A 27,239-nucleotide genomic window follows, 5' to 3' on the forward strand; every position below is an offset into this window, starting at 1 on the left:
CTGAAGGGCCCTGGCCTGTTCGCCCCATCTGAACTAGACATTTCTCCTCTGTGCTGCTGATGGCTGGCCTGGCACTATGTTGCAGCATCTGTAATCTCCTTCACCCAAGTCCACAGCATTCTCTAAAACATGGTCTCTTCTCTCCTCTAAAGAGCAGGCCGTGGTACTCAACTTTGTAAACCAGACCTGGCCAGAGATCATCAATGCTGGTGGAGGCGTGTCTGTCTGTGTCGGCGGAATGAGATGAATGAATGACACATCCGTTGGGGGCTTAGGGGAGGGTGAGCTGCAGGTTGAGCTCTCCTCGGGCACAGACCCCAAGGGTCTCAAGTCCTAGGAGGCCTCCTCAGATTCCTCTGAGTCTAAAGCCAGTGTCCCCCACAGCGTGCACCGGTGGCACTGCATCCGTGGTTGGCCTCGCCCAGGTGCCCACATCCGAGGCTTTATGTGAGTCTGTTCCCTCACTGTGAGGTTCTGGGCTCAGGGAGTGAGTGTTAGGTCTCACTCACCATCACCACCCTAGGCTCTGCCGCTTCTGCTATGTGGCTCGGCCTTAGCACCTGTCCAGAATGCTTGCTGGGGGTCTGCATGGGCCGAATGGTCCCTGGTCATGGCCTGGTACTGTCCTCAGTCTGTGTTCACTGGGACTGAGGACACCCTCCCGTCCTGAGCCGTCCGCTCTGCCGCTTCCTCGTGTATAAAATCAGCATTTTCTACCCGACTTCTGTTGTGGTGGAATTGTCCCTGCCTCCTCCGTCCTGGGCTTCTCCATGTGCCTCCGGTTCTCCCCCTCATTTATGGGAGGGATTGGCCTTTACGCCTGACCTGAGGGTCTCGTCATAGCTGCTTTTACAACCACAACATGGCATCTGCCCCAAAGGTCATGGCACCACGTATGCACGCGCCCAGGAGCCAGGATGGGGCCTTGACTTTTAATCTTAGACATTGCTTTTCTAGAAAGACCTGGCCAACCCTAAAGATAAAACGTTTTCTATTTCTCTTACATCAGTTCTGCTTTTCTCAGACATGACTCAGCTCAGGGAACAGGCTCAGGCAAAGGAGCCTTCCTGCCTAACCCTCAACACAGAAAGAACAGCGGCCGTGCCAGGACCCACCGTGAAGTGAAGTGGAAACGATTTCACAGCAAATGGGGTGGGTGACCAGGGTCTCCTGTCAGGTCTGAGACCCAGGAGTGGGCTGGGCGTGTGAGCAGGGCCCCAAACCATGCACATTGGTTCCTGCTTCCTCTGCTGTTTATATTTTGGCACCTGCTTGAAAGCAGTTCTTCATCATCTGGCTAGACTGTCACAGTTTGGGGGAAAAGAGAAATAAAACAGGCAGCTTCTGTTTCAATCTTTTTTTGCTGCTGCTTCTAACCGCTGCTTCGTTTGCATAGCGGGTGGGACGTACAAGGGCCCTCCAAACTCCAATCTTGACGTGTCCGCGGGGGCTTTGTGGGACGCTTCTGCTAGCCCAAGCCCTGGAAGGTTTGGGAAAACCGCCAGGCAGTCCCGGCAGTCTGGGCAAGGCCAGGGCTTCCGAGGAAACAGAAATGTCTGAGGCTTTCTAATGCGTGTATTTCTGTGCGCTTAGCTGTGTTCTTGCTGGGTATTAATATTTTTACACTTTCAGAAAATAATATTCTGCCTGTCTAATAAAATTGATGAAGATTTGATCAACAGAGAAAAACCATGGTCAACACATGATGGAATATTATTCAGTCTTAAAAGGGAAGGAAGCTCGGACACGTGCTACAAGCCCTCAAGCCCATGTGCTTGAGGACATGGACTCCGTGAAATAAGACGGTCACAAAAAAGCAAACCCCGTGGGATTCTACTTATAGGAGGTCCCCAGAAGTGTCAGATTCATAGAGGCAGAAAGCGCAGTGTGGGTGCAGGGGCCAGGCAGCTGAGGAAGGGGGAGTCAGTGTTGAATGGAGACAGGGTTTCGATGGAGACGGAAGAGTTGGAGAGATCAGCTTCACAACAGTGTGAATACAGGTACTCCTCGACATACCACGGCGATGCATACAGGTACTCCTCGACATACCACGGGGATGGATACAGGTACTCCTCCACATACCACGGGGATGGACACAGGTACTCCTCCACATACCACGGGGATGGATACAGGTACTCCTCCACATACCACGGGGATGGATACAGGTACTCCTCCACATACCATGCGGATGGATACACGTACTCCTCGACATACCATGGGGATGGATACAGGTACTCCTCGAATACCATGGGGATGGACACAGGTACTCCTCCACATACCACGCGGATGGACACAGGTACTCCTCCACATACCACGGGGATGGACACAGGTACTCCTCCACATACCACGGGGATGGACACAGGTACTCCTCCACATACCACGGGGATGGACACAGGTACTCCTCCACATACCACGGGGATGGACACAGGTACTCCTCCACATACCACGGGGATGGACACAGGTACTCCTCCACATACCACGGGGATGGACACAGGTACTCCTCCACATACCACGGGGATGGACACAGGTACTCCTCCACATACCACGGGGATGGACACAGGTACTCCTCCACATACCACGGGGATGGACACAGGTACTCCTCCACATACCACGGGGATGGACACAGGTACTCCTCCACATACCACGGGGATGGACACAGGTACTCCTCCACATACCACGGGGATGGACACAGGTACTCCTCCACATACCACGGGGATGGACACAGGTACTCCTCCACATACCACGGGGATGGACACAGGTACTCCTCCACATACCACGGGGATGGACACAGGTACTCCTCCACATACCACGGGGATGGACACAGGTACTCCTCCACATACCACGGGGATGGACACAGGTACTCCTCCACATACCACGGGGATGGACACAGGTACTCCTCCACATACCACGGGGATGGACACAGGTACTCCTCCACATACCACGGGGATGGACACAGGTACTCCTCCACATACCACGGGGATGGACACAGGTACTCCTCCACATACCATGGGGATGATTACAGGTACTCCTCCACATACCACGGGGATAGATACAGGTACTCCTCCACATACCATGGGGATGGACACAGGTACTCCTCCACATACCATGGGGTCAGCATCCCCATATAGCCATCTTAAGTTGAAAATACTGTATCTTGAAAATATTTTAAGTCAAAAATGCATTTACTAATTGTACTGACTCAACATCATAGCTTAGCCTAGCCCACCTTAAACACACTCAGAACACTTACATCAGTCCACAGCTGAGCAGAGTCAACTTACACAAGCCCTAGTTATACAAAAGTTTTGAATATCTCATGTAATTTATTGAATACCGTATGCAAGTGAAAAAGAATGGTTGCGTGGATACTCAAAGTGCCATTTCTACCAAGTGTATATTGCTCTTGCACCATTGTAAGATCGAAAAATTGTAAGTCGAGGACCATCTGTATACCTAACACTACTGAACCATACACCTAAAGATGAGTGTGTTAATATTTTACCACAACTATAAAAACAGAACAGAACAGAACCCAGGTCCGCCGTGCTCAGGCCTGGACTGCCCCTTTTCCCCTTGTGCTGCTGCCCCGGGTTTTCCTTTGCTGCACAAACAGAGGTGCTGGTCCCCGGGCAGACACGCCCAGAGCCCTGTGACACCCAGGGAGGTCCCCTTTCCTCCTCGGAGGTGGCCGAAGCCAGCAGTTCAGAGAGTTCTGATGGTGCCTTTTAGTAAAATGGAGGAGTGTCAACATTTCCGTGCAGCTCAGCCAGCCCACGGCAGGGCTGTAGCAAGAGCTGCCTAGCACACTGGCATTTCCACCTCCACACCCTGCACGTGAATGCTGATACCTGGGCCTGGAGCCTGTGGCCTCTCCCATCAAGCTGTGGCCCTGCAGGGTAGGTGGGGCATGGGCAGCTGGAGTCATTTCTATCATGCCTGGACTTCTGTGGGCCCTCCAGGGACCTGGGATCCTGAAAGAGGAGGCTCTGAGCCCTGGGCAAGGGTGGGTGGCAACCAGGTGGGAGTGAAGTGAGAGGCATACAGCTTTCTAGAGATGGGAGCTTCCAGCATTGCAAATTCTCTGAGTAACATGAGCCTGTAAGCTGTGATTTTACTCACTAATGTGGCCTGGGCCCCAAGATTCCATCAGCCTGTACCCCAAGATTCCATCAGCTTGTACCCCCAAATTCTACCAGCCTGCACCCCAAGATTCCATCAACCTGCCACCAAGATTCCATCAGCCTGTGCCTCAAGATTCCATCAGCCTGAACCCCAAGATTCCATCAACCTGCCCCCAAGATTCCATCAGCCTGCACCCCAACATTCCATCAGCCTGTGCCCCCAAATTCCGCTCGCCTGCATCCCAACATTCCATCAGCCTGTGCCCCAACATTCCATCAGCCTGTACCCCAACGTTCCATCAGCCTGCACTCAATATTCCATCAGCTTGTACCCCAAGGTTCCATCAGGCTGCTCCCCAAGATTCCACCAGCCTGTTCCCCAAGATTCCATCAGCCTGCTCCCCAAGATTCCATCAGCTTGTCGAGGCCAGTGCATGCATCTCAACATGCTCTCACTCTGTGCCCGGGATCCTGGGGAAGAGGCTCCCTTTGGAGAAAAGAAACAGGGAAGGGTGGAAATTGAGGTGAGGCTGGCAACAGAGTAGACAGAGATGTGCGGGTGAGGTTCTAGCTGCAGAAATTCACGCCTGGCATTTGGGAAGGGGTGACCTGGGGCGGGGTCCTGCTTCCCACTTCAGTGGCTCCTGAGCTCTAAGCCTCCCCCATGGAACAAGCGGCAGCACAGAGTTCTTGGTGGAGGGCCGTCCTCTGGCCCTAACATGCAATGCAACCAGAGGCTGGGGAGTGGGAGGGAACAGCACTTATCTGGCACCTGGTATTTGCTGCTTAAATCAAATGGGCAAAGTCTCAGCAGGAGGAAAGCTAAAGCACCAGGCTCCGTAGAGGCAGCTCTGAACCAGTGCCATCCCCGGAGTGCAGAAATGCTCACGTGAGAGGATGGAACTGTTTTCGTCTGTGTCAGGCCAGCAAAACAGACAAGCCCTTACTCATAGGTCAAATGGGCAGGGTTTTTACAAAATTTTTAAACATTTTATTAATGGTGAAAGGTTTGGGAAAGTAGATACTTTTTTGGAGGGCATTTTGGCACAATCTGTCAAAATTTTAAAGCTAGCATTCTTGTTTCCAGGAATATATCCTGAAGATCTGCTTGCACAAGGACATGGAGTTGTGTGTGGAAGGACGTTCACGTGGAGTTCTTTGTAACAATCAAACCTGGACAGGACACCGGGCGGCACGCACGGCAGCAGGCTCACTGGGGGAGGGTGACGTGGCTCTGTGATACCCTGGGGTTCCGTGCACCTAACGAAGAATGCCCCGTCTTCTGGGCCCTGGGTGGTCCTGGTGAGCAGCCAAGGCCCCTGTCCTCATGCAGGGTTCTGGGAGACACTGAGATCCATGTGTATAAATAGGGGTGCTTTTCAGTTCCAGAGAAGACAGGAACTGCCTGCCTTTGAGAAGGGAGTTGAGAGGTCAGGTCCGGGAAAGAACATTCAATTTCTTTCTCTCTCTCAATTTTTTTTTGTATGAGACAGAGTCTTGCTCTGTTGCCCAGGCTGGAGTGCAGGGGTGCAATCTTGGCTCACTGCAACCTCCGTCTCCCGGGTTCAAGTGATTCTCCTGCCTCAGTCTCCCGAGTAGCTGGGATTACAGGTGCCAGCCACCAGGCCCAGTTAATTTTTGTATTTTTAGTAGAGACATGGTTTCACTATGCCAGCCAGGCTGTCTCAAACTCCTGACCTCAAGTGATCTGCCCGCCTCAGCCTCTCAAAGTGCTGGGATTACAGGCATGAGCCACTGTGCCCGGCCAATTTTTCTCTTTAAACCAATTTATATTGTTTGAATTTTCTACTTGAGCAGGCATTTCTTTAATAATTAAAAAAAATCTTCCTTAACATTTCTTTAAGGATCAGAGTCACCTATTACTGAACGTGCCATTATTCCTGTAATCTGCATACCCAGCTTTGTTCACGCTGTGTTTGAGATGGATTTGAGGCGCAGGTGTGATCTTCGTAAAAGTGGCACATAGGGCAGCAGAAAGGAAACCACTGCAAATCTCCCCAAAGGGCACGACCTTCACATCGTACGTGTGATGTTTGTATCTTCCCCTCCACCTCCTCAAGGAAGCTGAGGGACGCCGAGCGTAATGGGAGCCGTCAGCCGTGGAGACAGGTCCCACCCCGGTCTTCACTCCCCACAGAGGGACCGACTGCACCATCTGACTGCACAGAACGGGCCTCTCCTAAGATAATCTAACTGCTTGTATTTCTTTTTAAATGAAGCAAATAAAAATGAATGAGGTTGATTGGCTCTTTTGGGAATTTTCTCATGCATCTTTGGCGCAGGCATTCACCAGGAGCCACCGTGCCAAACGCCATCCTCTTTCCCCCAGTGAGGCCTGCCTGTGAATCTCAGGTGAAATAAGTAACTAAATCTTAAGATATTCATGTGCATGTCTAAAATGAAAATCTATATCTTACTGTGGATTCTAATTTTAAACATGGAAAACTGCTGTGGTCATCTATAGATGGGGCTGAAGGAGGCTGTGCTCCCTAATGTAAGTTTAAGGTGTTTCAACGCTGTCCCCAAACCTTTGAATTTCGTTAGGTTGGTACGATAGTTTTCAGCCTTTTTTTTCTAAACACAGGTGACGGGAGAAGCTGGTACCTGCTGCCATCGTAACCAGCCATGCCAGTTGGCTCTCGGCGGCACCATCCCAGCTAGGGTCCCACAGACGCAGCCACTCACCTGCGGTGTGTGAGGAAGCTGCCGCTAACGTGGCCTGAGCCGTCGCACCCTGGTGTGGGGCAGGACATGCCTTCTGTCTTGACCGACTTCCAGGAGAACTGGGAGCCATTCAAGTACCCGTCTTTCTGCCTCTTGGCCGCCAAGGGGCACCCGGAGGCGCTGCGATGGGACGCGTACTTCCCAGTGATGTGACCCTGGCCATCGCACCCGGGGACCGGACACCTGCAGGCAGGCAGAGGGGACACACTTTATTGCCTGGCCACCATCGGCTGGTGGTCTCTGTAACAAAGTCAGGATAACCCGGCATGAGGAGGAAAAGAACCATGCCCTCCTGGCTGAGCAAAAGGAAAAGAAAAATAGAAAGAAAAGTCACTAAAAGACACCACCTAGTGGAAGACTGAACTAGTTCACCTGCGCAGAAGGCCTGACCCACTGTGGAGGGAAGGATTTTCTGGAACAAAGTGTATGTGCCTTGTGGGGACTGATGGGCTCAGCACACAAAAGACCATGCAGCCGCTTGCAGCTATACAAGCGTGTATTTAAAAGGCACCACTTTGGGACAGAACCATGGCTTTTCGGGTGGAAAAAATGCAAAGTCAATAAGATGTCGTGGCATTATTTTTAAAGAGGCTGCTTCGTGCTTTTCTCAAGGGCTAGAAGACGTTTGTCTGGCTGTGTCTTCCGGAGGCCTTAAAATGCCCTTCCAGCTAGAGAAGATACTCAGCTGTAGAGACGTCTCAGGAAGTCTCCTGGAGTCAGGCTGGCACATGGACACGGGGCAGGTGTGTTCCTGGGAACTTGGGAATGGCAGGACCAAGACACACGCCAGGGCAGCAGAGGCGCCTGAAGGAGGCAGGGCCTGGCCTAAGCGCTCCTCATGTGTCCTGAGTGGTGAGTTTGCCTGCATTGTTTTTATTAACAGAAAAGTTCGCGTTCCCCAGAATTTGCATTACCTATTTATTTTGACAAATCTTAATTTATTTGAATAATGTACGCTTTTATTTTGATTCTGTTTTAATTAAAAATTTTTTTCTGAAGATGTGGAGTGAGGTTTACTGTGTGGGTGTTTGGGGCCCAGGCGTGGCTGACGTGGGATGGGGACAAACACCCCCTTGGGCAGCCCGTCGGTCGTCACAGGCCCCGAGCCCAGTGTCTGCTGTGGCCCCAAGCCCTGCTTTAGAGCAAGGCAGGTATAACTAAACTATTTTTACAAGCCAGAATACCAGTGAAGCATTCGCTTGTGGTGGTGTATTTAGTACTTTCAGGAGCGTTCACCAATCTGCTGTTCCCAATAATTCAGCTGCTTTCCCCACCAAGCAGAGAGGGAAGGTGTTTTTGAGGGTGATTTGGGTTACCTGGAACCTCAGATTGATGGATATCAGCTTACTGCTGGACAGCCCCTGTAACTTTTCAGCCAATCAGCAGATGTGCTTTGCTTGAATGACTCATCCCCACACGGCACCCCTGCTACGGTTCTCAGCCCCACTGGTGCTCGTACCTGATGGGCTCTTGATCTTCCTTATCTTCTTTGCTCTGTGCTATCCTGATACCGCTTTTCTTTGCTCTCGGGCAACCTGAAAGGCTAAATAAGAAACACGTTTCAGAAACCACCCCGCACCGTTGATTCCAGCAAGCTTTCTTAACGGATGAGGCTGTGACTCGATTCTTTCCGGAAACCTGTGCTTCTGGGTACACAGTCAAGATTCAAGAGCAGAGTTCTTTCCCTGTGTCCTCTCCAAGGCTTTAGGCACCGTCGGTCCCCTTTCAAGAAAGCCGGGAGACGGGTGGGCTAGGATGCTGTGAACGGGAGGGAAACTGGTTCACTGGGAGAGGGCAGAAGCAGTCAGGAGTCACCAGGAAAGATGCTGGAGGAGGTTTTGTTGACAGTGAGTGAGTGCACATGGACGTGTGCATGTCGGGGGTGAACATGACTGAGGAAAGCAGCCTCCCAGCCTCATTCTTGGGGGCTCTGTCTCTCACAGCAGCTTCCCAAGCACTTCCATCTCAGGTTCGTGTCTTGGGAGACAGTGACGGGCTAGTGACTTATTCCAGGCTTCGGGTTGTGCCTGCAGATGGGAGAGGAGGAGCTGGACACGCTTATTTTATTTAATTTTCAGCCTCGGGTACAGAAGCTTTGGACATGCTTGTAAAGGGAATTTTTTCAGCTGGAACAGAAAAATATACACACATACACACCACATACAATAATATATAAAGTAAGTCGGAATTTTGGAAAAAAATTGAAGAACCAGAAATTGGGTAATCTCCTGCCATGCCATTGGGTCCTGTGGAAATGGCAGCCCTGGTGCTGGCATATGGGTGGGTCCAGGTGGGAGGCCACTCTTCTCCCTGGCTTTCCTGAGCTCGGGGATAGTTTTCCTGGTCAGTTCTGATTCTTGGAAACATGCAGATTCCCAGGAGGAAGTGCTCACTCCCCTAAAGACAGGCTCCATCCCGCCTCCCAGGCCTTGGCCGTCCTCCTCCCTCTTCAGGTGGGGGCAGCCCCTCAGCACAGGCGGGTGGCGGAGGGTTTGGGGTTTGGGTCTGGGCAGGAAAGAGGTTGTCAGGCCCCACAGCGCCTTCACTCCAGGCCCCTGCTGCCCCAGCTCCTGGAGCCAGCGGGGAATCCCTCTGCTCCTTCCCCTGTCTCGCTCTTCACAGGAAGAGGAAGGAAGAGGCGAGGGCAGTTGAGCTCGCTGCCTGCTGGGGCCCTTCTTCTCCCCGCCTTCCTACAGGCAGAATCTGGAGAGAGGGGCCCGTCTGTGCTTCCCCGACCTTTCCCTGTTCCTACCGCGGCCTCCTCCGCCCCTGCCCCAGCCTCTGGCTCCTGACTTGCCTGCAGGTTGCTGGGGCTCTGAGGCCAGCGTAGGTTGACTTCAGGTCCACCCCTGCACCCCCCTGACACTGCAAAGCTGCTTGAATGCCCCAAAATTAGACTCATCGTCCACGTCACCAATCCAAAGCCCCAGGCCAGCAGACGGAGTGTGTCCTTGCTGGGTTTTGCTTCCCTCAGGTTCTGTTGATGTCACACCCAAGGCCTCTCCCCATCTGTCCAGCTTCCGCTTCCAGCAGTGCTAGTGCAGGCCCCCTGGCTGGGATCACCTCCAGGCCAGCCTTTAGCATCATCCGAGGCTCTTCACTTCCTCAGGGGGACCCGAGTTCCTCCACAAGGCTCGTTGGCTCCTCGAGGCCTGGCCCTGCAGCCATGTAGGCCCCTCTCCTGCCCACAGGCCCCGCTGTCCTTGCTGGGCTCTCCCTGCAACCCTTGCCTCCATCCTTCGGACTGACCGATGTCCCTGCCTTATCTGTGGCATGTTCCCAGCTGTGTGACTCTGCATCCTGCAAGAGGCCTGGGCCTGGCTGTCTTCACAATGCGACCGCTGCAGGCTCACACGGTTCTGTCCTCTACAGGCTCCTCTGAGAGGCGATTCCTGGGAGTATAAACCATGCAAGTGTTTGTCCGCGGTTCCCCAATTCCTAGCCCAAAGCCTTGCACGGAGTGGGTGAATCAATGCATGAATGAAGAAAAGAGGAAAGAAGGGGAGAATTACGGTATCCTATCCAGGGACAATTAAAGTGTCTTACCCAGGGAGAATTATGGAGTCCTACCCAGGATCCCATCTCCCCAGATGTAGGATTCCTGTGGGGCAAGCCCAGTCCCTGACCCCACCACAGAGGCTGGGCTCCCTTAGGCCCTACCTGCTGCCCTGTCCCTGAGTCACTCCCTGCAGACTTGAGGGCCAGGGACAGCTCTTGGCCACCATGGAGGCCTGGGCTGGGGGCAAAGCTAAACCAAACAGAACAAATCCTCAAAAACAACAAGATTTGGCTCCGACAATGCGGTGGCCTCCAGGAAGCCTTGGCCTTGGCACAGGGGCTGCTCTAGACTCCTAGAATGCCAGCTCTGGGGCTCAGGAGCCCGTATCGGAAAGCCATGTCTGTGGGTGAGAAGGGGCCCTGTGGTCTCTTTCTGGGGCGCTGGCCGAGGGCACCTGTGAGAAGCCTGCACATGGACAGGCGTGGTCTTTACCTGCCCCCGCTCACTTGATGGGTAGCTCAGTGCCTGTGCCCCACAAGGTCCTCTTCCACACACCATAGCCCAGGGCCTCTGTCCATCCCTAGGACAGCAGGACCTAGCCTCCCCTTCAGCACTGAACTCCCACAGGAGTCCAGGGCCCCCAGCGGCCCCCTGTTCTCACTGTAGCATCTTAATGCATGGCTGGAACCTTTATGCTGCTTACTTCTTGGTACTTTTCATGCGTGATGAAAACAAGGGAACGTTTCCCTACCCACCCACTAAGCACTAGAACTCTAGGAGCAATGGAATTAGAACTTGTTCAGTATTTAAAACTCCCCTTATCAGCTTACAACATAGGATGGAAAGTCAGTACTTGCTACGGACCCCAGAGTGGAGATTCTCTACAGAATGACTATTTGTGAGAAGGATCTCAGCGGCCACTTCTTCCAGGCGTTGCGCTGAGGGAGAGAAGGAAGACGCGATGCTATGTATGGGCTGTGCAGACGTAGCCCGAGTGTCTGTGCTTCAGCTTCCTTGTCTGTATTTTGGGGCAGAAATACCTGCGTCATCGGCTGTGAAAACTGAAAGTGATAACATGATACATACAATGCTTGGCACAGAGAAGGAGCTCTGTGATTTTACATCCTGACTTTCACCTTTGTCTGCACTTGTGATCCCTTCTTTAGGGCCCAGATTTGAACCTAACAAAACATCACTCCCCTCATCTTCTCCTTCCAAATTTTAGAAACATAGGGATTCACTTGCGGGCCCTTCGCAAGCCCTGGAGGGAGGGGTGCAGTCACTCCTTTCCTGGGCGTCAGAGCTACGGCTCCATGTTCTGCTCAGGGCTCACATCCACAGCTCTTTTCTTAGGATTTGGATCCATCTTCTTTTTTTTTTTTTTTTGAGACAGAGTCTCTTGCTCTGTTGCCCAGGCTGGAGTGGTGCAGGGGCATGATCTCAGCTCACTGAAGCTTCCGCCTCCCAGGTTCAAATGATTCTCCTGCCTCGGACTCCTGAGTAGCTGGGATTACGGACGTGCACTACTACACCTGGATACTTTTTGTATTTTTAGTAGAGACGAGGTTTTGTCATGTTGGCTGATCTTGAACTCCTGGCCTCAAGCGATCTGCCTGCCTCAGACTTCCGCAGTGCTGGGATTACAGGCGTGAGCTACCACTGCGCCCGGCCACCATCTTCCGTTTCTGAAAGTGTCGTTTTCTTTTCGTGCATGAGTTGGAACAGCTCATCTGCTGATGACCCTGAAAGCTGTTTTTCTCCTCTCATCCTTCCTCCTTTGCTTACCTGAATATATCATAAGAATCCCAAAGTTAATGTGTTTAGACAGAATCTAAGGCCCACTCCTCCTGGTGGACTTCTATATGTCAGATGATGATGTCCCCCGGGTGCTTGCTGCATCCCAGGCCCTCCCTCTTTAGTGCCTGCCTTCTTCCCCAGGGGCCCCTCCCACTCCTGACCCTGCTGGTCACAGCCCCATTGCTGCTCTCCTCACCTGCACCAGCTCTTCTCCCGGCTGTCACCATCACCACCCAAGTGTGCTCTTGGTACCTCCCATCTCTCAGCAGCCTGCTCTCTAGGCTAAAAGCTAAGCCTGCACTTGGGTGGATATCCATTTTCCAGCAAATAAAGTTTAACCCCCTCATACTGAATTCAACTGGACTCCTAAAGCAAGTTCCATTTGTAGCTGCTCCCATAGGCTTAGACCTGAAACTGTTGCCAAACTGAATTATTCACTGTCAAATGTGCATTAATGTTGGTGTCATAAGACGTTCTCTAATGCTGTTCCCTTGCTTGGAATATCCTTTTCTGCTCAACCTCCTAGAGACCCTCCCCATCCATCACGCCGTGGCTCAGCATCGCCTCCTCTGTCCTGGGCTCCGATTCACCCTGCCTCGTCAGAATTAAGACATGACTTACTCATTATCTTTAGGCTTTGATAAGTACAGACATGTTTGAAAAGTATCTTTCAGGTCGGATTCCCACCCTAGTGCCATCCTGGCCCGGAGGCCCCAAGGCCACTGCCCTGAGTGTGCGTCCTCTTGGAGCCCATCTTGGTTTCCCTTAAATGTGCAGGAATGTGCTGGAGTGCACCAGGCTGGTTAGCTTTTATGTCCTTCCTCGTAACTACCTGTACCTCGAGGCTAGGAACGCCTTAGTTATTGCTGTTCCTTTGCCTCGGGGACAGATTACATACTCAAACAGGTATTTACTAATTTACTAGGTTTCTGGAATTCCACACTGACATTTGGGATTATGTTTAAATGATTAACAATTTCCTAGACAGAAACTGTTTTCCACAATTCACAGGGGCTCATGCTATGTCCACATCTTTATCTGGAACTTTGTAAATGTTGGAAATGCTATAAACACTTCAGAGCCCTGTGTTCTCTGGGGGAGGGAAAGGCTGGGGGTACGCACACGGACAGCTCCAGCGTAAGCACACGGACAGCTCCAGCGTAAGCACACGGACAGAGCACACGGACAGCTCCAGCGAGCAAGGGCCAACAACAGGTGAGTGCAGGATTATGAGAAACTGGAGGATTTGGGATCCCGGGAGACATGTGGTCAAGGGCAGTGAACCTCGTGGCCTCCAGGCCAAAGTGGTGCTAGAGTGGCTGTCTGGCCCGGAGCCCGGGGCAGAACACAGACTTCACCGACCCTCTGGTGAAACGGCTCTGTGCCAGGCATGAGAGTGGATCCTGTGACCCTCCTGACCCTCTGACTAAACAGCTTTGCACCTGTGTGAGAGCAGATCCTGACAGGGTTGCACCAGCACCGCCTTCCAAGGTTCCCGAGGCTCCCTGGTGAGGAGCCGCCTCTCCGGATTTGGGCAGCAGGACTTGAGACCCTCCAAGGCAGACTTGCTCCTGGCTCTTCTGCATGACATCGAGCCTGTTTCTTCACTATCTTCTTCAGGACCTGGTGATGTCTTCATTTCACAGCAGGTAAGGCCTTTGGGGTCCCTGTTTAAAGTCCCCACAGCACACTGGGGTGGCATGGGCAGACACTGTCCGGCCATTTGACTGCCATGCTGGAGGCTTCCATTTTGCGCATTATGGTAAAAGAGCAGAGTGGAAGTGCTCCGGGTGAGTGCAGGCGCTGACAAGACGGGCAGCCGAGCATCTCCGTGCCCACGCACCTTCATTTGCAGTCAGGATACCAATGATCTCATAGGATGCTGAGATGATACATGTAAAATGCTCACTGTAATTTCTGGTATGTAGCAGGTGCCCAGTAAATGTTCTTTCGTGATTAGATGCCATTCAGGAACTGTAGAGGCCACAGGGTGCTCTAGTGGGAGTTGGATTCCTGGAGCATCATCATTTGTGGAAAATGTGGACTTGACTTCTGCGTTGGAACAACTTCAGGGCCTTTGGAGCTCTTGCTGCTTGCCTGATCCTATGAAAAAGGCATGTGGGATGGCTGGACAGAGAGAATGAGGAGCACCCCTGGGCAGGCCTGTCTGGCAGGACCCGGAGACTACCGGTGAAGGAGAGGGCCTGTGGGCGGTGGTCGGAGAAAAGAGCAAAGGTGTCTGGGAAACAGGATTTTGAGGACACACTTAAGAAACAGTCTGTTAGTTTGAAAACGAGAGTATAAAGAGGAGCCCCGTGGATGACTGTGAATGACGTGGAAGACTTTGTAGGCATATGGTCAACAGGGCCTCTGTTCACTGAGGACAGAGAGTCAGCAAAGCAGCGGATAGAGGATTGTTTGATAGAACATCATAGTCAATGAACATTTGTTGAAATGGACTTAGGGACATTTCGGATGCTATGTGGAGGCTGGAAAACACCACCGCTAAGAGGCAGGTACAACCCCGCCTTCTCCAGGTGGTTTAGGCACACACACTTTCTCCAGGGCCATCCTAGGCCCGTGGGGCTGCCTGGAGGTGGGACTTGGAGTCAGATGACATGGGCTCGAGTGCAGCTCTGCTACTGTATCTCCTGGCCCCTCAGTTTCCGCAAATTCAAAAGTTAATGAAATTGCTAATTCTCAGCGCATCCCTGGAGATGGTGGAGGACAGCTCCTTGCCTAAGTTCCCAGAACGGGCCCAGCAGAAGGCCAGGGCTTGGCCTCACTTTTCCCTCAGAAGGGAGCTGGGAATACTCTGCAACTGCAGACAGAATTGGAGTGTGTGCTTTTGTCCTGGGTGCCGGAGGGAGAATTCCAGACACCACAGATGCGCGAGGCAGATCTGTGCTCTGAACACGTTCAGGATCATTGTTTGGTGACTTTCCCTCTCACAACAGCCCACAGTGCGGGAAGAGGATGCCTTGAACTCACACAACTACCTTGAATTATGGCACGATTGAGGGAAAAAGGTGGCCAGGGAATCATCATCTAAGCGAAGTTTGCCTATACGTAACATTATCTTCCTGTTCCTGGGAAACAGACAATAGAAGATTAACATGAAAAGAAGTTCCTTCTACTTGCGTTTCTGGCCACCAAGAGCCAACAGACCTGGGAGAGTTTCCTTGTTGGCTTCTGTCTGTCTTCAGCAGCCAAATACACAGAACTGCACTTGTTTCGCTGGGGCCTCCATCTTCCTTGAGCGGGGACTTTTCTTCTGAGCAACGTGCTCAGCCCTGTTTAGATGTCTATGCCAGGGAAGCTGTTACTAGAACAAGTAATGTCACAAGGTGTTCCACCTTCAATACGCTAAAACCCCGAGAGGCCTCTGCCTAGGTCTCAGATTTTCCAAACACAAATCACACTTACTTTCCAACTCTATCGACTTACCCTGGGATTATTTATTCCAGGCATAGATGGTAGCTTAAATTTGAGCTTAGATTAGATTTTAATCATGGGTTTGTGCTATATTAATACTTAGCAGTCTAAGATATATGTAAAATGAATAAAATGTTTAAACAACATGATGACTAAATTTACATGATGACAACCCCCACCAAAAAAAATGAGAAGAAAAACAGACATTTGGACACGAAGTGACCAGGAAGTGTTCACCTTACGGGGCGCTGACATTATGCCACGCCAGAAGCTCTGGCCATGGGATAGGAACGAGTGCTGACACTATGCCACGCCGGAAGCTCTGGCCATGTGATAGGACCGAGACATCGCTTTTCTAAGATGAAATAAAGACCAGCATGGAATGTTCTTGTCTTTGTATATTTAATTGGAGTTTTACAAATTTTTATTTAATCTAAACCAGTGATTTAATTCTGGCAGTCTTGCTGGATGGCGTGACTCACTCTTGTTCTACCAAACGTGGTGGCTGTTTCTGTGCTGCCTGGTGAAGCTGCATCAGTGTAATAAGCCTCTGCTGCCCCTGGTCTGTGGCAGTCGTCCCCTCAGGGGACACTCAGCAATGACTGCAGGCATCTTTGGTTGTCATGAATGGGTGGATGCTCCTGGCATTTGGTGGGTGAGGACCAGGGATGCCGCACAGGTCCCGTGGTGTGGAGGACGGCCCCCATGGCAAACAGCCATCTGCCCCCACATGCCAGCACTGCAGAGGCTGAGGAATCTGGGTCAAGAGCGTGAGACATTGGCACTGAGTCTGAAGAATCCTCCCCCAAGTTGTAGACTTCATTTTTCCTTGGTGGCATTCACAATTTGTGCTTTTCGTAGACACGTGCTGTTTAAACATAGCTCTCAAATGACTGGGATGTGAGCACAGGAACAAATTACTTTCAGTGAGATTTTAATGACAAAAACAATCATTCTGTGAGTGCTGTTTCTAATCCAAAATGCCAGCCAAGTCAGGCGAGGGTCCCTTCCTCGGACCACCGGGATCTGGTCACTCAGGACAGACAGTGGGTTTCACTCAGCGACTCTGTGCAGACAACCTTGCCCTGGGGGGCGGGGGGGTCATTGTCCATGGCTGACACTCTCTTTAACTCTCCTAGCTTCCTTTCTCTCCCTGTCTCCCTCCCTTCCTTTCCATTCCCTTCCCTTCCCTTCCCTACCCTTCCCTTCCCTTCTCTCCCCCTCCCCTTCCCCCTCCCCCTGCCTTCCTGCCTTTCCTGCCTTTCCTGCCTTTTCTCTCTTTCTTTCTTTTTTCTTGCAAGCAGTATGTTAAAAGCAGGCCTCACCTGCTTCTAGACTGCCTACTTTATAATCTAAAATTTAGAGAGATGAAGGGGAGCAGATATCGTACAACTTAGTTTATTTATTTGATAGATGCAGCATTGTTTCCCATATGGGGAGACTTCACTTTAAATTGGTCTTATTTCAGAAACATTCTTGTCCTTACCTTGGCATTGGCTGTTGGTACATCTAAACGTGACTTAAACATTCATGGCATGTAGTGGATTTGCCTTCGTGTGGACAATATTTTCACAAAGGTTTTCTTCTTGACCAAAACTTTAGTTGAGCTCCTCTGGGTCCTTTACTAGAATGCACCCGACCTTGACTTCCCTCTCTGTCCTTGTAGGGTCCAGTTTGAGCAAGAATCCTTCTAAATCAGTTTAAGAACAATTCCCCACCACCTGTCTGAGCACTTGGAGGTCCTACCACCCTGGCCAGCCATCAGCAATGATCCCATCAAGTCCATTGGCCAGAAATCCCTTCTCCTTGATGCTTCCTGTGGGGAATTTTGCATCCACTGACCCCAACCTGCTCCCCACTTGTCCTCAATGGGGTTCCAGTTGAGTCCAGTCTCTCTGACTGCAGCAGCTCATTGCATGGCCCCTGGACCTCTTGCCCTGCCCACCCCTCCTTGAATGGTCTGATGTACCGTCTTTAACAAGTGGTGAACTTTTTCTCGAATAGTACCACATTTCTTTCCATTCTCGGCTAAATAGTGCCTGTCCTCAATTCCATGTTCATCCAGTGGTTACTGAATGTCCAGTAGCATAGAATTTTTGTTATCTCACATGACCAAATCTCTATATTATATTTTGGACACTATCCTCTCTTTGGGAGAGACAGTGCCTAGACTTTGTAACATTAAGTGCTTCTGTAGCACTTAGCTCTACTGAAGCCTGCTTAGAATAACTGTACAGCTTTGTGGTCCAATCTTAATATTTAAGAGACCAACTCTCAGTGGTATTAGAATGTGTGTCTCTTGATGGCTTTTCTCGGGAATCTTACAGTAGATACTGTTCTTTTTCCTTTACTCTTCCAATTTAGAAAGAAGTGCTGCTGGATGACTAGGAATGTTTCTCAGTGGGGCTACTTGGCACTGCACGTGAAATGTCCTGAGAGGAGACAGTGGCCCCGGAAAAGGAAGGTTTGCTTTCTAAGAGAAGCTCCAATGAGGACGTCACTGCTTTATGGTGCTAAGAGTCTCTAGATCCCTAATTTTGCCGATGGTGTCAAACTTTGCAAGGCTTGGAGCCTGAAGTGAGTGATATTCCCACCATTTCAGTGAGAAGGAGCATTTTGGAGAGAAGAGTAGCATCTCTACATACCTCCGATGAGAAGCATAATTGCCAGTGATATGTCCAGAACCGTCACAGCCAGGTGTGGGGCACCTACAATCAAAAACGCAAATTGTGTTACAATTGAAAGGAATAAAATTCCCTGAAAAATTAACTATTTTTTATCCAAAAAGCAAAGTAACTCTACTGCTTCACCTCCTACTTGAAAGAGGCTGAGTGGAGCTGGAAGTCACCGTGGCCACACGCACACCTTCCAGAGCACCGGGAGCTTCGTGGCCGCTCCGCTCCCCACAGTCTCTGGAGCAGATGCCGCACTTTTGGTCCCCAGGCTGCTCATTCTAGAATCTGTCTTCCCTCCTAACAGCCCACCTTTTCTCCCCTCATTCTTAAAGCTCAGGAGAGCCAGCAACCACGGGGCTTGTTATTGCACCAGCCAACGCGTGAAGCGAGGCTCACACATGAACAGACGTGCCCCGAGGTCTGAGAGAATGGTCTTAGTCTGAACTCAGACCCCAGCACTACAAAGTCTCCCCTTCCCTGGACTGACCAGGGCTGCGGCCAGCCTGGGTGGCCCCAGGGAGCAGTGAGGGTAGTAACCTGTATCTGGACCATGGGAATGCAGGCCGACCGTCTTTCCGACAACCACTGCACTCAGGCAGGTTTGATAGCCCTTAAAATAGTTGTTACTCTTGAGCAATATGAGTAGAACATAAATCAGTTCAGATCCACCAGGTCAGTCAGTGGAGAGCTCTGAACAGTTCACGGGGACACATGCTCATCTACTGAATTCTACCGAGGCGACCCCATCCTGTTTCTTAATTAAGGTCTTGCCATTTCTCTAATCAGAGACTTTTTAAAAAAGAGTTTTATAATTATATTGCCCTCCGTATAACTTCTTAACTGTGCTGTCTCAAGAATAATAAGATAGCACTGCAAACACACTTGCACTTTGGGCTATTTCAGTTGCATTTGCACCCACCATGAATGTAAAAATTAAGAAAAAATTCCCCTTTATTTCTATTACATTTGTAACTCTCCAAAAATGACAAGGATAAAGCAACTTAGTGAGCAATATTACCCCAGTAGGAAGCATCAAAGCGTACTCCATGCCCCTTCCTGCCTCAGTGAGTACCTGAATTCTTGTCAAGATCAAGAATCACAATTTAAAAACAGTTAATACATGTCTGCTGCTCCTAGAGATTTCAATTTGCTTTCCACTCAGAAAGTCACTGTGGATAGGATATTGGGGCTGAGACCAGGACAGCAAGGTGCTTACTTAAGGTGGGCTTTCTCAAGATCAGAGGAGAACGGCAGGGATTAGAGTGGAAATACATGAAATTGGCCGAATTTTAAGTGTATGAATGTCATATTTTGACACTTGGATGTGTAAATGGTTTTCAGTACTCTCCTTTAGTCCTAAGAAAGGGAACAGAACTCTAGATCTCAGGGTATAGAAATGGATGTTTTCCATATCATATTAGAGGAAAAGTCTAATTGAGGACCTGCTCCCGGGAGAATGAGGGTCACTGAGTGAAGCAGCAGTGGAGGGTTCTTCTGTGTGCTCCCATCACCGCCCTTCAGACTAAGGGTAATTGGGGTCTTTAAAAGAGGAATTTGAGGCAGAACAGTGATGAAGTATTTCAAACAGTCTCTGCATATCATGAACAACACTCCAAATCCAATTGTTAGACCTGATTTTTGTTCAAGTAACAGCTGTTTACATACACTTAAAGTTTGATCATAAGACTATTCAGTCAGTTGCTAAGTAATTATTGTCTAAAAATTAAATTAAATGACTGAACTTAACTAGCTGGTTTTTCAAATGACACCTTATGTAGGTAAACTCCAAACCCATAAGCTTACACAGGAAGGCATATTTGAAAGCAACAAAAATCATTCTATCCAAGAGAAGCTAATCTTGGTGCATGTATCTGTATTAAAAATGTACCAAGAAACAGTAATATATACTTGGCATTACTTTTTGCTTAAGAAAAGAAAAAGATTCTTAAACTTTCTAATTCAAGTACGTAGTGCACGTTTATTTAAAATTTATTCATTTTAACATGGCTAAACATTTTTGAGATGTTCTTTTTTGTTGGGGCAGAAGGAAGTTGACTCTTCTCAAATTTAAAGTGAGACATTATAGCCAAATAATTCAGTGAAAATCATATTTTTACTACCTATAAACGTTTTTGTGGTAGTTTTTATGTGTTTAAATGTCATTTATGAATGTATAATCCATTGTTTGATAAGAAAATAGGTGTTTTAACCAGTGATTGTGGTAACTTAATGTCCTGTCCAATACTTTTATTGCTTGGTTTATATGTCCTTCTTGTTATTGATAACGTGCCTTTTAAAAAAGTTTATTAATAACTCCCAATTTATATCTTAAAAAGCTAAAGAACACTGGATGTATACAATTTTGGGAGGGTAGAATAAAACGACTGATGGCTCTTGCTGCATTTCTGGGGTGGGATGGGTTGTGGGAGAACCTGAACTACTTTGAAAACAGTAGATTTCAGTATAAATACAACTCACAACCGCTAGCATTGAGGGTGGTGGGGGGACACTGTGTGGGTTTCGTTTTATTTAATTTATTAATTAGTCTTTAAATTAGGGCTTTTTTGAGATTACTGGACCATCATTAAATGTGATTATGTAAAGAGATTAATGATACATAGGGAGGGCTCCACCAAAGTCCACTAAATAAGCATTACTCAAGTGCAGACTGCAAGCTCAAATGTATCTGTGTTATGAGATTAATTGCAAAGAGCAAGTGTGGTGCTGAAGTCTACACCAGTGGGATTATGAGTGTTACGCCCTTAATTTTAAAATCAAACTAGGTTTCAGTAAAAAAGTTTTTAAAATGTCCTCTTTCATCATGAGAACAAACAAAACGAGATTGACTTAGCTTATTTTTAGAGCTTTCACCGTGTTGAGGAAGAAAAAAAATCACTGGAAAGAGGCCTTTCTCTCTGAAAAGGATTGTTCTCATTTCCAGGGTTTGGAGGTGGGTGTGTGGGGCGAGCATCCCAGGCATGCCACTTGCTAGTCGCCTGAATGAATGTGGGGAAACTCTTTGGCCTGACAAGGCTCACAGGCCTCCGGGGCCGGACGTCATCTCCTCCTGAGACGCCTCCACCCACCTGCACAGGCTCCTGTGAACGCCACAGTTCAGGCTGCCCTCAACGTCAATTCCCATCCCCAGCGCCCAGGGCAGAGACATGCTGGAAACACTGGCTGTGTCTCCCTGAGATAACCAGCCCCGGTTTTCGGGGTAGTAATTCAGCTTTTCCATCTTTAGGTGGTGCTTCTAGACCACAGAAGGCAGCCCTGACTGGCTTTTCAACGGTTCCTCCTTCTAACCGCTCTTGGTATCCATTTTTATGTTACTGTGCAAGAATTTAAGGCTCTTTAAAAACTCATAGATTTACATACAAATTTCCTAGCTTTAAGAAATCTCAACATTAAAAAAAAACCAATGTTCTGAAGTCGATGGATGGGGAAGTGACTGTTCATCTAACAAAAGGGATCTTCGCCTCTCAAACCCAGTCAGCTCCAGCATCCTCGACAATGGGCGTGGCGTGAAATTGATTTGCAAACATGCGATTTGCATCTGCCCATCTAGGAGCACGCCTTTTCCACGAAGGAAGCCCGGGTGGGACAATCGGCATCCCCCGTGGATAGAATCAGACGGCAGCCTGTGCTGCACAGCTTGGGTTTGGAAATGGCAGAAGAGATTGACTGGGTTTCCATGGAAACGGCCTCAGCTCCCTTGCAGGGAGGCTCCGGCTCTCAGCGCCGCAGCACTCAGGCTGCTGGGAGCCGAGCGGGGATGGAAAGAGCACCACTCACCCAGCGCCCCGCCTGCTCTCCTGACAGTTACACCAACAACAGCAGCAAGGCTGTTTTAAGTTCCTGTAGATGGTTAAGGTGTAAACTTGCATTAAATAAAACGCTGGGTTATATATACATATGTATATATTTTCTTTTCTCTTCCAAAGATACTATTGTAAAAACAACTGGAGAAAGAAAATGATGAACAAATAATCTCGAAACCCACACGAGCCGCCCCACGGATATTTTCAAGACACAAATATTCCTGATCTTGCTTCATCTCTGGTCATGGGTTTGCCTGAGATTAAGAATTTAAGAGAAAAGAAAAAAGAAAAAGAATTTAAGAGAAAATAACTTTTGGTTGTACATATTAAGAGAAAATAACTTTTAGTTGTACATATTACTATTATTTGTCTTGTATAGACATTTAAGAATGGTGATGGAAAAAATCATAATAAAATAAATAAAGTATTTTAAGCAGTATTTACATTAAAGCCGACATGCAAAATTCAGGCAAATTCTAAACAAAACAAAACAAAAGAAAAACACCCAAGCAACAACAAAAAAACAAAAAGTAAAAGACAGGGACACTCATAAGCATTTGGAACTCTGACTTTAGGGCAGGAGCCCTTCTCAGATAGAAACAGCTGCTCCTGTTGCTTTTGCAGATCTGAGGCATCAGAGAAACCCTTGGACTTGACCCCTTGCCCCTTTGTGCTCCTGGCCTTGTCTTTACTATCCACCACCAAAGAGAAAAGCTCTGTGAGCCTACGTAAAAAGCAGCATTGGCCACACGTCCATGGAGGTCATAGATGTGTCCCCTAACGTAAAAGAAGAACTCAATATCTAGGCATTAAAATACATCATCATAAAAAATCATATAGTTTTCCACTGGTGCACGCCACGCAGCTGGGACACCCACCAACTGGCTTTTCAGATGCCCTCTGATGCGTCCTTCCCAGGACATAAACCCACTGCTGTGCTAATTTCCTCCCATTTACAAAACCACAACCTGAAGCAGGGCGGTGTACACGAAACAGCTGTGTCCACCGACTGAAGCTGTTCTGTAGCCCAGTCATTCATACAAATGTCTTGAAAGTGCTCCCTCTGGAGTCTGTCATCCCATCCTCTCTCTTTCAAAAGGAAATAGAATGGAAATTAAATAAAAGCTTGCAGTTCTATTCAGCAAGGCACTGAAAGCAGGACATGCTCTTCAGGATGCGGCTACGTCGAGTTAAATGAATGCTCACAGCACAGCACATTCTACTGCCTAAACCCACTTTACATCAGTGCTATTAGAAAACAAGGCAGAGACTCCCGGAGACAGAGGCCAGAACAGAGCCCACAGCAGACATTCATCGGCCAGGGGTCGGGACAAGCTGCCACGTGCTTTTGTTGAATGCCCAGAGTCAGTGAGGACAACATCCGACCATCGCCTGCAGAGCAAGTGCATGTGGAGGCTCAGAGACCACAGGCCTGGGAGTCCTCCCAGCGTGACTCAGCATTTCACAGCAGCATGACCGCGGGGCGAGACCCAGCCGGTCAGCAGGGCCCGGGAGTCCTCCCAGCGTGACTCAGCGTTTCACAGCAGCATGACCACGGGGCGAGACCCAGCCGGTCAGCAGGGCCCGGGAGTCCTCCCAGCGTGACTCAGTGTCTTACAGGAGCATGACCGTGGGCCGAGACCCAGCCGGTCCACCACGATCTATCTCCAAATCGGTCTAAAGGGAGAACTATCTGGAAGAGACACAGAATCTCTCATCATGATAGAGTTAACTACTTATTATTATTATTTTTTAAAGTCTTCTGAATGAAGGCTAAAAGGATTCCCAGAATGTTTCAGCTCTGTCTGGATTAATGATTTGTGAGGCTGCCCTCATCTAATTGAGTCATTCCTCAAAGGCTCCCCTGATTTTGAGCTCAGCAGCTAAAATGTATGGAACAACATATCTGGAGTAATAATGTAAATGTCCGATGGAGAGACTTTGAGTTCTTCTAAGAATTTCTCAGAGAGCCAATTCATGTGTCTTTTTTCATTCCTTTGTTTTGCGGTAGCTCTATCATGGAGACTTAATTAGTAAAACGCAAAATACGAAAAAATGTATTTTTTTCTTTATCCTCTGAATTAAAAGAAAATAACAAAAATAAATAATTAGGCCTTACCTATTGGAGAAAAACATATTTGTAAATCAGAATGATTCTGGCCACATGAATAAGGCTTTGCCCCGCTTACACGAAAATTTCAATTTTAAAACTTGTTTTTTGCCTAAATAGATCTGGTCCTAAAAATATGTATTGCTCTGAAGCACCGGAGACATGGTAAAAAATTTTTTTTAAATATGTATTTTTTAAAAATTTGAGACAGAGTCTCACTCTGTTGCCCAGGCTGGAGTACAGTGGTACAATCTCGGCTCACTGCAACCTCCTCCTCCCGGGTTCAAGTGATTCTCCTGCCTCAGCCTTCCCAGCAGCTGGGAATACAGGCACGCGCCACCACACCCACCTAATCTTTTGTATTTTTGTAGAGACAGGGTTTTTGCCATGTGGGCCAGGCTGGTCTCGAACTTCTGACCTCAAGTAATCTGCCCGCCTTGGCCTCCCAAAGTGCTGGGATTATGGGTGTGAGCCACCACACTCAGTGTAAATATACATTTTAATTTTGATTCTTGTCATATAAATGGGAAACAATAAAGAAATGTAGAGAAAGGCAAAATGAAGACATTTCAAATGGGAGAAAAAGGCTCGATACTCATTTTTAGTCTGCACTGCTGCGGCTTTCTTTCCAAACGGAAAGAGACCAGGCTAGTTAGGAGCAAGCAGTTCGGAGCTGATCCTCCGTGTCCGACGGCTCCACATCCTTGTATTCAACCAACAAAAGATCAAAACTATTCAGAGAAAAATGATAAAAAGCAATAATAAAAATAATACAAATTTTAAAAATACACTATAACAACTCTGTCAATAGCGTTTACTTTGTATTAAGAATTGTATGTAATCCAGAGAAAGTTAAAATGCATGAGAGGATGTGCGCAGCTCGTAGCAGGGACTGGAGCCCCCTTGAATTTGGTATCCTCAGGGGTCCTGGAACCAATTCCCGGGGGACACTGGGAAACAACTACCCTGCATCACTTCTGGCCAGTTTCTTAAAGAGATTACCTGAAACTCAAGGAAAGGCAAATCCTGTAAGTCACTTTTCAATTTGTAAGATACTCAGCGGTTTCGTTTTCTTTTGGAATTCCATGCGAGGTATGCATATTTTGCACTTCTTCCCACGCTAATACAGCAGTGCAGGATCCCGCCGCACAGGGCTTTGATATTTTCCAAGCCACCTTTTGCTACCTTCTCCCGGGTGGAGTCTCCGCTGCCTCCCCCATAGGCACCTCAGCCTCCCTGCCCTGTGCCCTCTCCGAATTCCCTCTCCCAAAGCTTCTCATTAGGAAAGGGTGCGGCGGCACGCCTGCTACTTAGAAGTACCAGATACCGCAAGAGTGCTGCACACACACCCTGACAGCCTGGGGTAGGGTGCTCTTCTCACTAAGCTTCAGCCACTCTCGGTCTCCCCAGAGCCTTTGTCCCTGAGATTCTTAGAGGGTCTCCCATTCCGCTTGGTTTCCTTAAAGTCAGGTGAGGGTTTTTCACAACGTGATGTCTACGATATTCCAGTAGCAGGAAAACCTACACATTTCAAAGCGTGAAGTAGACTTGTCTCCATTAGGGGCATTTACGTGGAAGGTTTGCTTTCTGATGTATGTAAACTGTAAACACAAAACTCCTTTCTTTCTTTTGGTTCCCAGTACTTTTCTTTTTAAATTACACTCGAAAATAACAACAACAAATACATGGGGAAGAATTTTAAAAGCACCCTTATCATAATTTTTTAAAAATTTCTTTTTCATGATGCAGGAAAGATTTTGGAATGGGCTAGGCCCCAGGTTGCTGAGAACGTGCAAGGGTCATCATGCAAATGAAACTCCCAACGTTCTGGTCACAGGGCCTTGTGGCTGAGAGGGTACAAGAACTGTGAGGTTACGGCAGGCAAACTAGCAATGGGGCGGATGAGGAAGCATTATTAGTTCTATCATGCCCAATAACTGTAGTAACCAGAACACAGCCCTGGTCCATCTGGACGACATGCAGGTAGTATCACCCGTTGATCAGCAGGAATATTGGCCAGGGGATCTACACTGTGACGTACGGCTCCAGTGCCTACATTAGCACTGGGTCAGCCTCTCACCTGCACCACGTCCCATCCAGCCGCCCTGCCCCCTGGCCCTGGTGCCCCGATGCCCTGGAGGATGCACGCATGCTGCCCCAGCTTTGGGGACAGCGCGCTGGATGAGAGGGGCTCTGGGAAAGTGGACCGGGCAGCGCTGGTGACGGGTCTGGTCCCACTCCCGGGCTTGTTTTCGGGGGACTCTCGCGCTGCGGCTTGGCTGTCTGAGGAGCACCCAGGGGCCGCCGCGGCAGCGTCACTGTCCATGCTGCATGCAGTTTGTCTGTTTCCCGACCATGCTGCCTAGGAATCTTCACTCATCCCTCTGTGTTGATCATGCTGCCCTTGTTGCCAACACTGCGAACCGCTGCAGGGCCGAAAGGCGCCCCAAGTACATCCAGCAATAGGCTCCTGTCCAGTGCGGCAGAACGTACCTAGCACATCCTGACGTCCCATTCACTTAACGGGATGTGTCCATGGGAACTGCTGCCAGAGCACATGCACGTCCAGCAGCAGTGGAGCGGCTAAGCAAGAGGCTGGGGCAGCCGGAGCCAGTATTGGGGTTGGACTCGGAGGACCCATGCAAAAAAGAAATACAAAAGGTGACTGGTGCAGCTGACGCAAGGCAACAGAAACACCACCCCAGCCTCTCGCCCTCGCGTGGAAGAGTGAGTTTCATCCAGGGCCTGATGCATTCAACCACACGCTCGGGATGCAGGGGCCCCAATTCCACATGCAAAGGGACCTCACTCAGGGTTGGGACACTGGGGCCTGGGGTCACAAGAGAGGTACTCACCTTGAGTTGATTACATTCAGCTCTAAAGCAGATAATACCATTTATATGTAGTAAAAACACATTTCAAAATACACTTTATGCGGGTTGTTGCAGGGAATTCCTTTCTGGCAGTGGGATCCGGGATGAGATGTGTAAGACTGAGCATCTCTCCCTTACTCTCAACACAGCCATTATTAGATAG

General features: G+C 49.1%; 1 protein-coding gene across 31 annotated transcripts in view; it reads right to left on the bottom strand.

Moving 5' to 3' along the window:
- LOC105497564 (myelin transcription factor 1 like) overlaps positions 1 to 27,239 on the bottom strand; it is a 533,126-nt gene that overhangs the window by 44,474 nt on the left and 461,413 nt on the right. For all 31 annotated transcript variants that reach the window (XM_071076157.1, XM_071076158.1, XM_071076139.1 and 28 more), the window contains 3 exons: positions 18,243 to 18,305; positions 8,326 to 8,409; positions 6,828 to 7,049 (listed from right to left, as the gene is read on the bottom strand). In XM_071076157.1, coding sequence (XP_070932258.1) covers positions 6,828 to 7,049; positions 8,326 to 8,409; positions 18,243 to 18,305 — 369 coding nt within the window. The remainder of the gene's footprint in view (positions 1 to 6,827; positions 7,050 to 8,325; positions 8,410 to 18,242; positions 18,306 to 27,239) is intronic.

The sequence above is a fragment of the Macaca nemestrina genome, chromosome 13, assembly GCF_043159975.1.
Source record: "Macaca nemestrina isolate mMacNem1 chromosome 13, mMacNem.hap1, whole genome shotgun sequence".
NCBI lineage: Eukaryota > Metazoa > Chordata > Mammalia > Primates > Cercopithecidae > Macaca > Macaca nemestrina.